At 34.8% G+C, this 16,043-nt stretch overlaps 1 protein-coding gene across 3 annotated transcripts in view; it reads left to right on the top strand.

The window, feature by feature from the left end:
• Window positions 1-7,722: 7,722 nt before the first annotated feature.
• The window catches only part of LOC125659266 (protein mono-ADP-ribosyltransferase PARP14-like), a 69,225-nt gene continuing 60,904 nt past the window's right edge, over window positions 7,723-16,043 (top strand). For 2 of the 3 annotated variants that reach the window (XM_048890877.2, XM_048890876.2), the window contains exons 1-5: window positions 7,723-7,944; window positions 10,839-11,059; window positions 11,970-12,243; window positions 12,512-13,606; window positions 13,699-13,778. In XM_048890877.2, the coding sequence (XP_048746834.2) occupies window positions 10,916-11,059; window positions 11,970-12,243; window positions 12,512-13,606; window positions 13,699-13,778 (1,593 nt within the window). In that variant the 5' untranslated portion in view covers window positions 7,723-7,944; window positions 10,839-10,915. Of the gene's footprint in view, window positions 7,945-10,371; window positions 10,469-10,838; window positions 11,060-11,969; window positions 12,244-12,511; window positions 13,607-13,698; window positions 13,779-16,043 lie in introns of all 3 variants that reach the window. The other variant, XM_056149301.1, reaches the window with a different exon arrangement.

Genomic DNA, 16,043 nt, shown 5'->3' with positions numbered 1-16,043 from the left:
AACTTCCCAAATTTTGTTTTCAGTTATACATGTATTTATCTGACTTATTTGGATTCACATTCTCTCCAACTTGATTTTGAATTGAAAATAACTTCATTATTGATTACAAAAAATAATTCCACTTTCATGGTTTGATTGCTATTTACAGATAATTATGCACTGGATTCTGTAGTACAAGTAATACAGATGCATGTTTATGTGTGTATTTATATGATTTCTGATAAGGTAAGGTAATGAAATGGATGTAAAGCGTTTCATAATCCTGCATTATTGGTGTGTTTTGACATGTGGCATTTGTTAGTGTATGTGGTTATGTGTAATTTTCTTTTTTGTCCAGTTTGTTTGTTCCTTTCTATTATAAGTGACTTACATATATGTATCAAACTATTGATTTGTTTCATTTCAGTTGTATTCTAAAGATAGTTCATACACTATTTAACTGGAACACAACAGTAAGTTAGTTGCGTAATAACAATTGAACACTTTATACCGAAAACTACCATTACAACTGTTTTCACATTTTCTACCAAAAATGTTCTTCTCTATAACATCACATCTGTAAGAGAAAAAATGCATAGTCATGTAGAGCATTTAATGATCCAGGGACCGGAGCAGAGCGGATCAGAAACCCTTGCCTTGGGAAGATGGGTGGGAGCTAAACAGGGTATAAGGTGTTCATTTGTCAAATATTTGAATAACATAGCCTTAAATGCTATTGATTGATTGTATCTTGTTTAACGTTCTTCTCAATAATTTATAATTCATATGGAGACGTCACCAAGACCGGTGAAGGACTTCAAATTTAGGCCTATGCTCGGCGCTTACGGCCATTGAGTAGTGAAGGTTCTTTAGCGTGCCACACCTACTGTGACACGGGACATCCGTTTTAAAGGCCATCTCCGAGGACCCGTGACATTCACACCTGATGCCGAGAGTTTGGTGATGGAACTGTCACTACCTGTTTAACGAACTAGGTCTGTCGCGGCCGGGATTCGAACCCCGACCGCCCGCATACAGAGCGAACACTTTACCTCTGGACCACAGCAGCGGTGGTAATGCTATTGATACTAAATTCTGATTATAGATATTTAATAAGAACAGGTGTCCTTTACCAAAATTTTAAATTTCATGATCCAAGGACAGGGTTTTAGTTTAGTGTGGGATCAAAATTATCATAGTGACCATTGTTTTAACAACATCATATAAAATTTATATTTCAACGTGTTGAAAAGTTTCAGGACATTGCTTCCAATCCATATTTGTTATTTTCTTACAGAAAATGTACTACTTAGTTATGCGAAAATAAAGAATAATGCATAAACCTTTTTTTAATGTTGTTCCTGCTCATTAACATTACATACAGAATTTATGAAGTCAGCTTAGCGCTTTTCAGTACTTTCAGTAATTTGATTAGATTTTGAATCACTTTAATTATTAAAGGCGCAGATTCAAACGGGAATTTTAACTGAAGTATGACCCACAGGGGCTCGGTTGTCAGATATTGAAGTTTTGTATTATTTGTTCTCGAATAATAAATTGAAGTTCTGCATGATTTGTGTCCGAATAATAAATTATATCAATAAAATCCACCACCAAAATCCACTTTTTTCGAGGTTTTAAAAAAGGTGTATCTTGTGTACATTAAAAAAAGTACTTGTGGGGTGGGGTGGGGGTATTTCATTACACGTATTTTTTCAATTCAGAATTGCTTCTGATCCTTTTGTAAATATCATATGTACAATAAAATACTTCCAAAACAATGAACATATACTTGACAACAATTTTTGACATTTTTTCTTTAGGTCAATACCAGTGGCGGATTTAAGGGGTTGGGGGTGGGTGGGTGGGTGGCAGCCGGTAAATCGTATTATCTTGTTTAGAAAAACGTTCTCAACGATAAAAGAAGCAATAATTTCTTCCACTCCCGGAGAAATAAATGACAAAATATTTTTTGATTTCTTTAATTACTTTATTGGGAGAACTAAATTTTCTCCAAAACCCCTTAAAATTTTCGTCATTTGATTAATTTCACCTCATCAAAAATGATAGAAAATAGTACAAATGACTAAATAGGAGACATATTTCTATGGAGCGCCAAATTAACATAAACTCAAATAATTGAAGATATCTTCAATTATTTGAAGATATCATCAATTCAATTATTGTTCTCTTTAATTGAATTAATGCGCGCATTAAATCAATTATTGCTCTCATCAAATGAATTAATGTGCGCTTCAATTCAATTATTGCTCTATTCAATTCAATTGATGCGCGCATTAATTCAATTAAAGAGAGCAAAAATAGATTTGATGCGCGCATTAATTCAATTATTACTCTCTTCAATTCAATTGATGAGAGCATCAATTGAATTAATGAGAGCAATAGGCCTAATATATTTGATGCGCGCATTATTTGAAGATATCATCAATTCAATTATTGCTCTCTTTAATTGAATTATTGCGCGCATTAAATCAATTATTGCTCTCATCAAATGAATTAATGCGCGCTTCAATTCAATTATTGCTCTATTCAAGTTAATTGATGCGCACATTAATTCAATTAAAGAGAGCAATAATTGATTTAATGCGTGCATTATATCAAGTATTGCTCTCTTCAATTGAATTGTAGTGCGCATGAATTCAATTGTTGATATCATTAATTCATTTGAAGAGATAATTAATTCAATTAAAGCGCGCATCAATTCATCTGAAGAATTAATGTTCTCATCAATTCAATTAATGCGCGCAATAATTCAGAATTGAATATATCATTTATTATTTGAAGAGATCTTTAATTCAATTGTTGCGCGCATCAAATGAATTGATGATATCTTCAAATAATTGAAGATATCTTCAATTATTTGAGTTTATGTTAATTTGGCGCTCCATATATTTCAAGTTCTATAAAATATGTAAAATTCAGGGGCTTCGCCCCCTGGGCCCCCACCAGGCCTTCGCTTTGCCCTGGACCCACTGTCTCATAAAGTGGCGCCCCGTAACCGCAATTCCAGGATCCGCCCCTGAATACTACCTATAAAGTACAATATTAACTGAGCCTGGAGAGCGATATTGTACTTTGAGGGTAGCTATATAGTTTTAATGGATATTTTTAAAGCGCTAAGCGTAGTTACGCTTAACGCTTTATTGTTGCCAGTTGGACTTTGCTTTCGTCATCACGTTTCCGATTTATCGCCACCTATAGGCAAATTTATACATCGCTGTAGTAAACAAGTCGTGTTTAAGTAGTCGTAATTTTGCGACCGATCTAGTACGGGGATAACATTCATATCCTATCCGCAGGGACATTTCCCCCGGAAATACAGTTCGTTGAACAGTGGATAAAATATGTATTAAAAAGGTGACATTTTTGTCCTCATTCTGGGGGAAAGTGAAACCAGGGACCTATATACTAACGTTAGTATATAGGTTCCTGGTGAAACACAGATGCAGGTCATTCTTCAGTTAAAAGTCCTGTTTGAATCTGCGTCTGTAATAATTAAAGTGATTATTAAGTAATTCAAAATCTAAAAATGAATAAGAATCTGTACATGAAACCGTTTTGGCTAGGGTGCCTTTTGCATGGTGGAATCTATAATTAGAAGCCACGTCATTAAGCTATACACGAGTCATGAGGGTATTCCACTTGTGTTTTGACTGCTGTTCCGACTCACTAAAAATTTGTCCGACACAGCAAAAATGTGTGCAACACAGTTAAAAACTTAACTGATCCGCGTCGATCGTGAACGAGAAAGAACTTGTGCACGATTATGTTTTCACAGCAAAGGACAGAGATCTATGGAGCGCCAAATTAACATAAACTCAAGTAATTGAAGATATCTTCAATTATTTGAAGATATCATCAATTCATTTGATGCGCGCAACAATTGAATTAAAGATCTCTTCAAATAATTAATGATATCTTCAATTCTGAATTGATGATAGCATTAATTCTTCAACTGAATTGATGCGCGCTTCAATTGAATTAATGATCTCTTCAAATGAATTAATGATATCAACAATTGAATTGATGCGCGCTACAATTCAATTGAAGAGAGCAATAATTGATATAATGCGCGCATTAAATCAATTGATGAGAGCAATAATTGAATTGATGCGCGCATTAATTCATTTGATGAGAGCAATAATTGATTTAATGCGCGCATTAATTCAATTATTGCTCTCTTCAATTGAATTAATGATATCTTTAATTCATTTGAAGAGAGCAATAATTCTTTTAGAGAGAGCAACTATATATTTAAAGATATCTTCAATTCAACATATCCACAATTGAATTAATGATATCTTTAATTGAATTGTTGCTCTCTTTAAAAGAATTGATGCGCTCATTAATTCCTTATACAAAAGCATTGTAAATGATTTAAAGATATCTTCAATTGAATTAAAGAGATCATCAAATTATTTAAACCGAGCTCTAAATTAATTATTGCGAGCAATATTTCTACTAAATTGATGCTCTCATCAAATGAATTGAAGAGAGCAATAATTGAATTAATGCGCGCATCAAATCTATTATTGCTCTCATTAATTGAATTAATGCGCGCATCAATTGAATTGAAGAGAGCAATAATTGAATTAATGCGCACATTAAATCAATTATTGCTCTCATTAATTCAATTGATGCGCGCATTAATTCAATTGATGAGAGCAATAATTGAATTGAAGCGCGCATTAATTCATTTGATGAGAGCAATAATTGATTTAATGCGCGTATTAATTCAATTAAAGAGAGCAATAATTGAATTGATGATATCTTCAAATAATTGAAGATATCTTCAATTATTTGAGTTTATGTTAATTTGGCGCTCCATAGAGATCGGTGTCTCAGAGGGACGATATTGCGTAACTGATTACACCTCCCCCGATCATATATGTAAGTAGGTCATGCAGGAATTTAGAGGATGCAACGGTGTAACTTAGGCTTACCTTACTATTTCTAAACGACCAAGATATTCTTCAGAATCATCGTCAACACAATCGTTATTTAGTTTCAAAAATGAGACTGAAAATATTGATTTTGGGGGAGGGAAAAGACAAAAGGTACAAAATTATAAGTCTGCGTTTACGGAAGACAATGCCTCGGTTTCAAGTCTTCAAAACACCGCCTGGAGTTTTACGAGGGTTGTTTATTGAAATACATATGGTTAGAACAAGTATTAGATAAACATTGCCATTGTGTCAAGCAAGAATGTAAAATGGTTTGCGGTCCACAGCACGCTACACACAATGAAAAATAATCGTGTTTTCAATTTGTTTGTACTTCAAACAAACAATTGACAATGCCAGGCATATGCTACATGTATTTCCGAACGTACAAAGGATGAGGGAGGAGAAAGGGGCATGCATTTCCTATCGTTGTTCCCTGTCCCCATATTTTGTTTTCGCTGAATGATATTTTCATATAAAAAATGCATTTAGTTTTTCGGTGAGATGCCTCTTCATCATTTCAAACAGCGGTTTGAACATTACCGTTTGAAAATTACTTTTGTAACTTTCAAGTGCCTAGCTTGGGATTCTCATTGAACTTATACATTTGCATGTTGTAAATATTATATATTTATTGGGAGTCACTTCTGTTACGTTTTTTTTTTTTCATATTAGAACTCCTACACAAGCTCCGAATCTTATGCTTTTTTTTTGTTTTTGTTTTTTGTTTTTTGTTGCTAAGGTTATTTGCATTTTCATATAAAGAACTGTTTTATAAAATTAAAACAATAGCAATGTGTATTATGTCTCATTCAGACAAACTGGTGAGTTTCCTTTACAATATGAATATGACCTTTTACACAAGTAGTGTAATACACACATGTTGATGAGTACAGTGTTTAATGTACCTGTGTACAAACTTTTGGAGGTTTTTTTTTTTTTTTTTTTTAGATTTAAGCATAACTAACAATCACTACAATGCCTAAATAAAAATCCATGCATATATGTTAATCTAATTTATCATATTCGATTTATTATATCCTCTTGCACTAACTTTCATGTTAAAAATGAGCTCTTTCCACTGTTGTTGATAACGCAGCATTCAGTTTCAAAGTTTTTATTATTGCACATGTATGGTGAACATCTTTTTAAAATAATTTCCTAAATTTTGTTTTCAGTTATACATGTATTTATCTGACTTATTTGGATTCACATTCTCTCCAACATGATTTTGAATTGAAATCAACTTCATTATTGACTACAAAAAAATAATTCCGCTTTCATGGTTTGATTGCTATATACAGAGAATTATACACTGGATTATGAAGTACAAGTCATACAGATGCATGTTTATGTATGTATTTTAAAAATGATTTCTGGCGAGGTGATGAAATGGATGTAAATTGATTAATAGACCGCATTATTGGTGTGTTTTGACATGAATATCTGCGACACTTGTTAGTTAGTGTATGTAGTTATGTGTATTTTTCTTTTTTGTCCAGTTGTTGTTTGTTCCTTTTTTATCATTATTTAACATACATGTACGTATCAAACTATTGATTTGTTTCATTTTAGTTGTATTCTAAAAATATTTCATACACCATTAAACTGGAACAACAGTAAGTTAGTTGAACACTTTTTACCGAAAACTACCATTACAAGTTTTCTTATTTTCTACCAAAACTTGACAAATTTCCAAAAATATTCTTCTCTACAACATCACATCTGTAAGAAAAAAAATTGCATTGTCACGTAGAGCATATCATGATCCAGGGTGGGGGGCGGAAGCGGAGCGGATCAGAAACCCTGACTTAGGGAGATGGGTGGGGGCCAAACTGGGTATAACGTGTTTATGTGTTAAATATTTCAATAACATAGCCTTTAATGCTATTGATTGATTGTATATTGTTTAACGTTCCTCTCGATAATTTTTAATTCATATAGAGACGTCACCAAGACCGGCGAAGGGCTGCAAAATTTAGACCTTTGTTTGGCGCATACGGCCATTGAGCAGTAAGGGTTCTTTAGGTGCCACACGTACTGTAACACGGGACATCCGTTTTTAAGGCCATCTCCGAGGACCCGTGATATTCACATCTGATGTCGAGAGTTTGGCGATGGAAATGTCACTACCTGTTTTTACGACCTAGGTCTGTCGTGGCCAGGATTCAAACCCCGACCGTCCGCATACAGGGCGAACACTTTACCTCTAGACCACCACAGCATTAACACAATGCTATTGACACTAAATTCTGATTATAGATATTTAAAAGGAGCAGGTGTCCTTTACCAAAATTGTAAATTTCATGATCCAAGGACAGGGTTTTACTTCCGGGTGGGACAAAAATTATTATAGTGACCATTGTTTTTTTAACAACATCATATAGTTTATATTTCAACATGTTGAAAAGTTTCAGGACATTATTTGCAATCCATATTTGTTATTTCCTTACAGAAAATGTATTATTTAGTTGTGCGAAAATAAAGAATAATGCATGAACTTTTTTTTACTGTTGTTCCTGCTTATTAACATTACATACAGAATCCATGAAGTCAGCTTAGCGCTTTTCAGTACTTTGATTTCTCTTTATTTCTAATTTATTTGGTTTGTACTTCATGGGCTTCCGTAGCAGATACGTAGCAACATTGCAACAAGTCTGAAAAGTAGAAGATGACAAATAAACTCTTAGTTTAAAGTAGTCTGGAGGCAATTTTTTGTTTAGTATGTTAACAACTTGGACTTTCCCCGCCATTTGTCACTAACATTCGAAAGTAGATAATGCGCATGATCAGAGATTAACGGGACTTTCCAACAACTACAGCAGTTCCAGGAGACGTAAAGGCTGAACATGCGAATGTATGAAGGGATTCCTTACTTCAATCACTGAAGTGATCGATCCTATCGTTTTTAAAAACAGATTTTAGCTCTACAAGGTCAATCAATTAGTGGGTAAACTGAAAGAAGTGGTGGGAAGTTCGTTAGCGTATTTCTGAAAACAAGGTAAATCTCATGTAATTTGGTTAAATATTAGAATAATTAAAAGGTTTGTGCATAGACGATAAAAAACCAACAGTATGTACAATTAAGCATGCAGCTAAAAGAATTAATATTAGCAAGGAAATATTTCTACTTTCGTTTTAAATTTCGGAGAAATGGCCGTGGTCATTTGCTGGCCGTCTGTAGATAATACGGACCAGCCACTTTCTCTTCTGACGCTTTCCTGGTTTATTGTTTGAAATGTAACGGATATTTCATGTGTAATGATATTACAGGAGAGACACCTGTTTAAATCGTCATTCTCTCAATTTGATATTGTTTTTTCACTTTCGGTATCGAACTTGGGTTTTGTCATGTTTGCCAATTTTCGACTAAAATCGTACTTTGCGTTGTTGCTAATATAGTAAAACTAGAGTAAGTTTGTAAGCAAATAGTTCACTCTATATTGCGTATAAAACAATCTTTATGTTAAATTTAAAAAAATTGGTTCAGTTTAGATGAAATATTAAACTCCTACTGTCATGTCAATTGATAGTATTTTACAACAAACTATTGTGTATATTTATAAAGTAATATAATCACAATGTTAATTTCTTGAGAATGAAAAGTTATATTGAAATTAAAAGAATGTTTAAATGAAATGTAGTTCTTTGTTTTTAATTTCATTTAAATTGAACCAGATATGGCTTCATGATTTTGGGAATAAAAAGAAAAGAATTAAATGGCTTTTGTATGATTAAAATAGTGGTAAATTTTTGTTTGTGAACTTGCTCATCTCACCACTACATATTTCTGTTTTAAGCTTTGCATTTATTTATTTTTAAAAATGTGATTATTTATAAGAGGTTCTGAGTCCAGGGAGGACCAAACTTGTTATATATTAAAGAGACACTACAGCTCATTTTGCGCAAAAATCATGAAATGACAATTTTCCCAGCGCTTTCTCAATTTTTGTTGCATTGTTGAAAGTATGAACTTCACGAAAATAACACTTATCTAAAGTTAAAAATTATCGTTTTAGCATAAAAATTAATACTTTTTGATGGCCTATACAAAAAATATCGAGTCTCCTCCTTTTAGTCTTCAGACGCATGCGCATAGACAGTAAACAGTGCAGCATGTCATCCAGTGAGAGAAAGTGTAGTTGATAGATCTAGCATTTTGACAGATTCTGTGAGAGAAGAGGTAAAAATAGAATGTCATGAGATAAAACTAATGCGTGAAATAAAATTTACCTAGGGATCAGTATGACCGTTGGAAAACAGAGAGCTCGGAGATACGCGCATGTAACTCAGTGGCGGATCTAGGATTTCCGAAGAGGGGTGTGAAAGTCAAAGATTAGCCAAATTAATCGGCCATTCGGGTGCAAAATTTTGATTTTCATTCACAATCTGTGGCGTAAAAAGGGAGGGGGGATACTGGCCCCCTAAATCTGCCATTGAGACTAGCTGCGAAGACACTACGTTTAAAAGTAAGTACGTTTTTATCTGAACACGACACGTGTTAGTTGTAAAAACATCGGTCAACATCTGGTCAATGGGAACATGGAAGGGTTTCTGTTGAAATAATTATTTATGATTAGTTATTATAAGGAGCAGGGAATAATCTTATGTACTTGAATGGTGAGTGTGGACCCCCTTGAAGGGGAATTTAGATAATTTCCTACACAACACCTTTGCTGTCATTCAAAACCACGTGATGTAAATAAGCATTCAAAAGTCCGAGTCAGCATGAAGAAACCTTTGAATTCCGGACGATCTTCAACGCGCAGTTGAGAGTAAATTGATGCATCCCAAATGTTCAAAATTGTCAGTATCGATGTGAATTTTATCATTTTATCTATATATGGTTTAAAAAACACTTCATTAAAATGTGGAAAATGAGCTGTAGTGTCTCTTTAATAGTGTTTATGTGTAAAACATTTAAATGATACCTTCTTTAATGCAATTGATACTTAATTTAAACTAATAAGAAATATGTATTAAAAAGGAGTAGGTAGCCCTACACGAAAATTGTAAATTTCATGATTCCATGGGTAGGGGTTTTGGTACCAGGGTGGGGCCAAATTTGTCATTAGTGATATCATTTGAAAGACTTCTTTAATTTTGCTAATTCTGTATAAAAACTAAATGTATATTTGAGGTAGCACCAAATAGATACTTAAAATCTTTTCTTAAATTCATTTTTTTTTTACCTTTGATATTTTGTTGTAAGAAACAAAACCTCTTACTGAGCATGGTATAAAAGAAACACTGGGAGGGCACAGGGAGAGTTAGAAGAACACTGACAGGCACGGGAAGAGTTAGAAAAACACTGGCAGGGCACGGGGAAGGTCAGAAGACCTATGTTGGAATCCCATGCAGTCTGGTTTATTACAATCTTTGTATTCCTTCATGATTGATTGCTAAAACTTAGTTTCCAAACATTCAGGTGAACTTGAATGATGGTATTCTTTGATCTGATGACGAAATCATGACCTTATTATGGAGACAACACTGTATGAATATGCAGTTCAATGAGTAACATTGTATGTGGTCGCTTGCTATATTATACAATCATAATGGTGTCTTCAGGATACCAGCACTCCCCTTCCTCCCCCGCACATTTCAGTTGCATGCCATTTTTGTTATGGCTGATTAATTATGATGAATTGAGTACATATACATATCATGGCCAGAATTAAGATATTCCTATATCTGATCAGTCTGATTAAAACTAGCCCCCCTTCTATCGTCGTCCAGACTGATATCTGATAATACAGAGCAATGAAGTTGATTACATAAACTCATGAATATGCATAATACATGTACTTAGTTAAAGTATAACTATTTTTAGAACAGTATAGGCACCACGTAACAGTATATATGAAATCCTGAATATTTCTGACTCAAATGCAGATTTAATCATCGAATCGCTGCACGCAAAAATATAGGTCAGCATATCCGAGAGTGAGGAAGCAAAACAGACGGAGCCCATGTCGGTAAAGGACAAAATTAAGGCATTTGAAAATAAAAATAAAGTAACAGTCACGGAAAGTCACCCTAAAGTATCATCTCCGACTTCGCATAGCACTCCAAGTGAGCTGACATCTTGCTTGTCTTCACCTTCATCTGTTCAGGTAGTGTTTTCATTGTACAAGCTTAGTGCGTGTTTGTAGAGCACATTGATAGCTTGATGTGTAGAGCATGCTAACAGCTTAATGTGTGCTAGGTGTCGATGCAGTTTTTCACTCTACTTAGCTTTCTATAATAATCAGTATCTAATGAGATTTGTATATTACTATTAGTGATATCTTTATTCTCAGTATAAATTTGAACTCTAAAATCTCTTAATTTGCAAATGAAACACTTTTTTTATCATTCAGGAAAAAAATCATATAAGATAACAGAGAGCTTGTATGACTCTTTCGATGGTGAATCATACTTCATTTGAGACTCTTTCGATGGTGAATCATACTTCATTTGAGGTGCTTTAACGGGCCGTGAAATAAAATTTTGGTTTAATGAGACACTATAACCATTTATTGATTTAAGATAATTTTATTTTGAATTTGGTTCATTGTATTTTTAAGTGCATAACTTCAAGTCAGTATGCATACACATTCATTAATCCAGGGTTTTGTTTTCCTCTTATGATTAAAAAGTTGCTCAATTTCTATTCATATTTCCCTTTGCTTAATCAAGCTTTCGGAAATCCTTCCTGATTTCTATTTTTAGTAGAATTTCTTTTGAAAGCCACATATCTTAACTTCACCAAGCTCTATGTAGACATTAATCATTAGAATAGAGAGTAATGAATTGACGTACATTCATTAAAAATATATAGTACATGTCTATATTCATGAAAATGATGTGATATATATAATGCATCCAATCAAATTTCAAGATCTGTGTTCTTCAGGAATAAATTATTGTTTAAAATATAAATTAACAAATACATTCTTGTATGGAATTATATTGTATTTGTTTGAAAAGGGAGTGAAAAGGAAATGCAAAAAGTAGGAATTAAATGAAAGCCACTTTTAACAGGCTGCAGAAGAGGGTGAACCTGTTGACCCCAACATGTCTGACAACCCAACTGGTAGGTTTATAACTGATGACTCCAGTTCTCTGGAGGATGAGGAGGAGGACAAGGAAACTGAACTCCAGACTCAACAAGAGGAAGAGGAGGAGGACAAGGAAACTGAACCCCAGACTCAACAAGAGGAAGAGGAGGAGGACTCTGAAGGAGAGGATGATTTCCATGGCAACTCATCATCTAGTGAGAGCGAAAAGTTTGTAGATGCTTCCCAACAACTAGAAGGTATACATTTTTAAGGAAAAGATCATTAGAAATAATGGTATACAGTTGAACTTTGATATCTCAAACACAGATATCTCAAATCCTATGTCATGTAATAGATTCAGAAGTCCCAACCACTTATTCTTTAGGTATTTTACCCTCAAATCCTGCATATCTTGAAGTTTTTTCTGGTCCCATCGTGTTCGAAATAATGAGGTTTGACTGTATTTTGAAAAGAAAGATTCTTGTCAACATATTATAGTTTGTGTTCTTTTAACACCTTCCACAGATAGTGGGTCATCACTGCAGCTCAAGTTTTCTGACCCAACATCATGTTCTAAATCTGATGACAGTGGGAGTCCCAGTAGTCCAGAGGCTGTGTGGAACCCCCCAAGTTTTACCACCCCTGATCAATCTCGCAAATCAGGCCCCCAGGAAGAAAGTTCTCCGACATTTCCTTCACAGGCCCCTGTAACTAGGCAAACCACCCCATTGCACAAAGAGGAACCAACAGCCAGGACCGTATATCAGAACTGGGATGTTGATGACAATGCGCAGGGTGATAAAACATGTGAAGCAAGCAGTCCAGGTAAACAGGAACGGGTGTTACCAAGGGGAACTGTTTACCAGAATTGGGCCCCAGAGATGACATCTGCTCCTCCCCCAGTTCCTGAAAGGACATTCAGAGGGGATGCTCCTCCTATTCCCCCTAAAAGTTATAGAAATGTGACCCCAACACGTGATTCAACCTTTTGTGGAAGTGATGAATACCACAGCATGCACTCTCTACCAGGCAATACAAATCAGTCTAGAGCTGCAATACCACCAAATCCGAATTTCCCTACAATGTCACAGAACAACACTGGGACAGAAGGGCAGGCTCCAGCACTGCCTGCAAAACCTCCAATCGCTGAATGGGATCCCCACAATAACCCACAGTCAATACCACCAAAGATGGAATATCCACATTTTCAAAACCCTTCATATCCATACTCGTCGATGCCAGGAGGCATGCCATCTTTGGGTAACCCATACAATGTACCAGGGCAGCCGTTCCCTTTCTCTGGTTCTGACGCTGGTATGTGGGGAGTACCTGCTGACTACCAGCAGAACCTATCCATGCAGCAATATATGCAGATGCAGTATTACTACATGATGCAATATGAACAAGGGATGAAGTCACAGATGACAGCTCCACAGACTCTCAGTGGTCCAACCCCCAGAGGCGATACAGACTCTGCAGTCCCCAGTCAAGGTCAGAGTCAAGGTCAGAAAAAGCAAAATCCAAAGGAGGAAGGTCATACAACTGCAGCCCCTCAACTGAAAGGTAGTTCTAAAACTGAGCAGACACCTCCCAAGGTTGATTTAAAGAAACCAAAGAAAGGTAACTCTGCTAATTTTTCATGAGTTTGCCTTGGAATGTTATCAATGTGTTGTCTTTTTAAAAACTTTGACGTTTTCTTTCTGTATAAATAGAACCGACTCCAAAAGCCAGAAAGATACCACAAGGAAAGGACAAAGTGGTACCGAAGTCTGTCCCACGGGAAGAGGAAAAGGTAAAATGTACAATTCAAGGAAGCTGGAAAAATGTAAACTACGGAAGACTTGTGACGCTTAATGTTAGAATGTACAGAAAATGTAAACTACGGACGACTCGTTACGCATAATGTTAGAATATACAGAAAATGTAAACTACGGACGACTCGTTACGCATAATGTTAGAATTTACAGAAAATGTAAACTACAGAAGACTCGGACTCGTAATGTTAGAATTTACAGAAAATGTACACTACGGAAGCCTCGGACTCGTAATGTTAGAATTTACAGAAAATGTACACTACGAAAGACTCGGACTCGTAATGTTAGAATATTCAGATTTTTAGATTATCACAATTTAGTGTAATGTACATTTCAATTCAAAAGAACCAATATTATGCATGTTTTTGTTTTGCATTCCCTAATGTGAAAGATGCCTGATAATTATAGAAAAAAACAACTTACATAGTGGTCAGACCAGTTTGATTACATATATTATTAAGTCTTTTTTTTGGGGGGGGGGGGGATTTTGAATCTGAAGTCTGTCTGATTTAAACATACATACTACTGTCAGAAAGTTTTTCTTGCTATACAACTCGCAACATATTTTCAGTATTTTTAAAGCATTAATGTCAGTTTCAATAAGTGTGATTGTTTCGATAGCAAAATAATAATACCAGGCACTTGCCCATATGATATTGTTTTAGTGAAAATCTATTTAATTCATCATTTCATATGTTTATGAAAGTCATTGTAAAACATTATTTAATATGCGAACATTTCACAAAAATCAAATTGGATTGGTAGTGTACATTCACTACATATGAAGATTTGCAGTTTCAATGGATACGTTTGTTTTTTTTCCAAAATTTACCTGTACTGTTCATTGAAAAAGGTGTGTGTATCATTAAACAAACACAGATTATGTTAAGGTCATTGTTGAACAATTAAAGGTGATATTGATATCTCTTATTTACTATGATTAAACTAACAGTAATTAATTGGTTATCCAAATATTTTACCAGTCTTTATCAGATGGATGGCTCAGATATTGTGTACCTCATACTTAAACATAGCTTGTTTAAAGATTGGTCGATGTTCAAAAAATATATACAACTTTGAGAATCACAACATATGCAATTAAAAAAGAATAGACTTAGGTATAAAGTTGACAAAAAACTTGATAATAAAACTTCAGTCCAACTTAGAAGAGAGTCCATTTGAAATTCCTGAAAATTTTTACAAAAAATTGACAGACATATACGTGGGGCAATCGACATGTACATGTATATGCGGGCTTTGTTGGTAGAGCTTTGGGGTCCTGGGTTCAAATTCTGGTCTTGCATGTCCATGGCTGTTCTGTTTCCATTTCTAGATATCCTACATCGTCATAAATCAGTCAAATTTTCTTGAAATGCATAGTGTGATACCCCCATAATCTCCAACTCATTGCTAAGTTGATAACAATATCTATCAGTTTCTTGAAAATCCCAATATGTTTTCAATAGATAACCACTGAAAGAATGCTGAGATCCTGTTTACATATCTATGTTAGACTTTGTGTGTGAGAGTGTTCTTAATCCCTAAACTGGTACCCTGTCAGGGTTTGACACTAAGGCATGTCCGACCGACCGAGTCTACTAAATGATAGGTCCGGTCGGGTAAAATGTCGATTTACTAGTCCGACTGGTCATGTTAAATAATAAACAAGAAACTACCAATCTTGAACCGTGTGATGGAATAATCTATTTTAAGTAGCGGTCGGTAGTGATATTTTATGACATCTACTCGATGTTAATTTTAAACAGTTTATTTGAATTGACTATAATAAAGTGTTTATCAAGTTAATAAATTACGTCGTAAACGTTTGTCATTAACATGAAGTATTTAAATATGGAGAAACTATCAGGGTTTTTTTCTGGAAAGTTGATCAGGGCTAGTGGATATAAAGTCAGGTCTTGTAAAAATCATTTGAAGTAGCCCGACTGGTCTAGTGCTCAAAAAAGTAAATGTCAAACCCTGCCTGTTAACCTTGCTTCTCTCGTGTACAACAGGTAAGCGCCAATTTTTGACAGCCAGGATTTTGGCTGGATCGTTATCTCGCGCATATTACGAGAGTTCATTTCAGAACGACAGTAGCGATGACGTCACAGTCGACTACATTACGTTACGAATATATACGGTGAAGTATGAAGCTCGAGATTCAAGAAAGCTACAGTGGTGCTACCCAATCTAATAAAATCAGACTTCGTAGATCCGAACATTATACTCAGCGTAAGAGTATA

Source organism: Ostrea edulis, chromosome 9, assembly GCF_947568905.1.
Source record: "Ostrea edulis chromosome 9, xbOstEdul1.1, whole genome shotgun sequence".
Classification (NCBI taxonomy): domain Eukaryota; kingdom Metazoa; phylum Mollusca; class Bivalvia; order Ostreida; family Ostreidae; genus Ostrea; species Ostrea edulis.
This window is presented reverse-complemented; position numbering and strand designations above follow the sequence as displayed.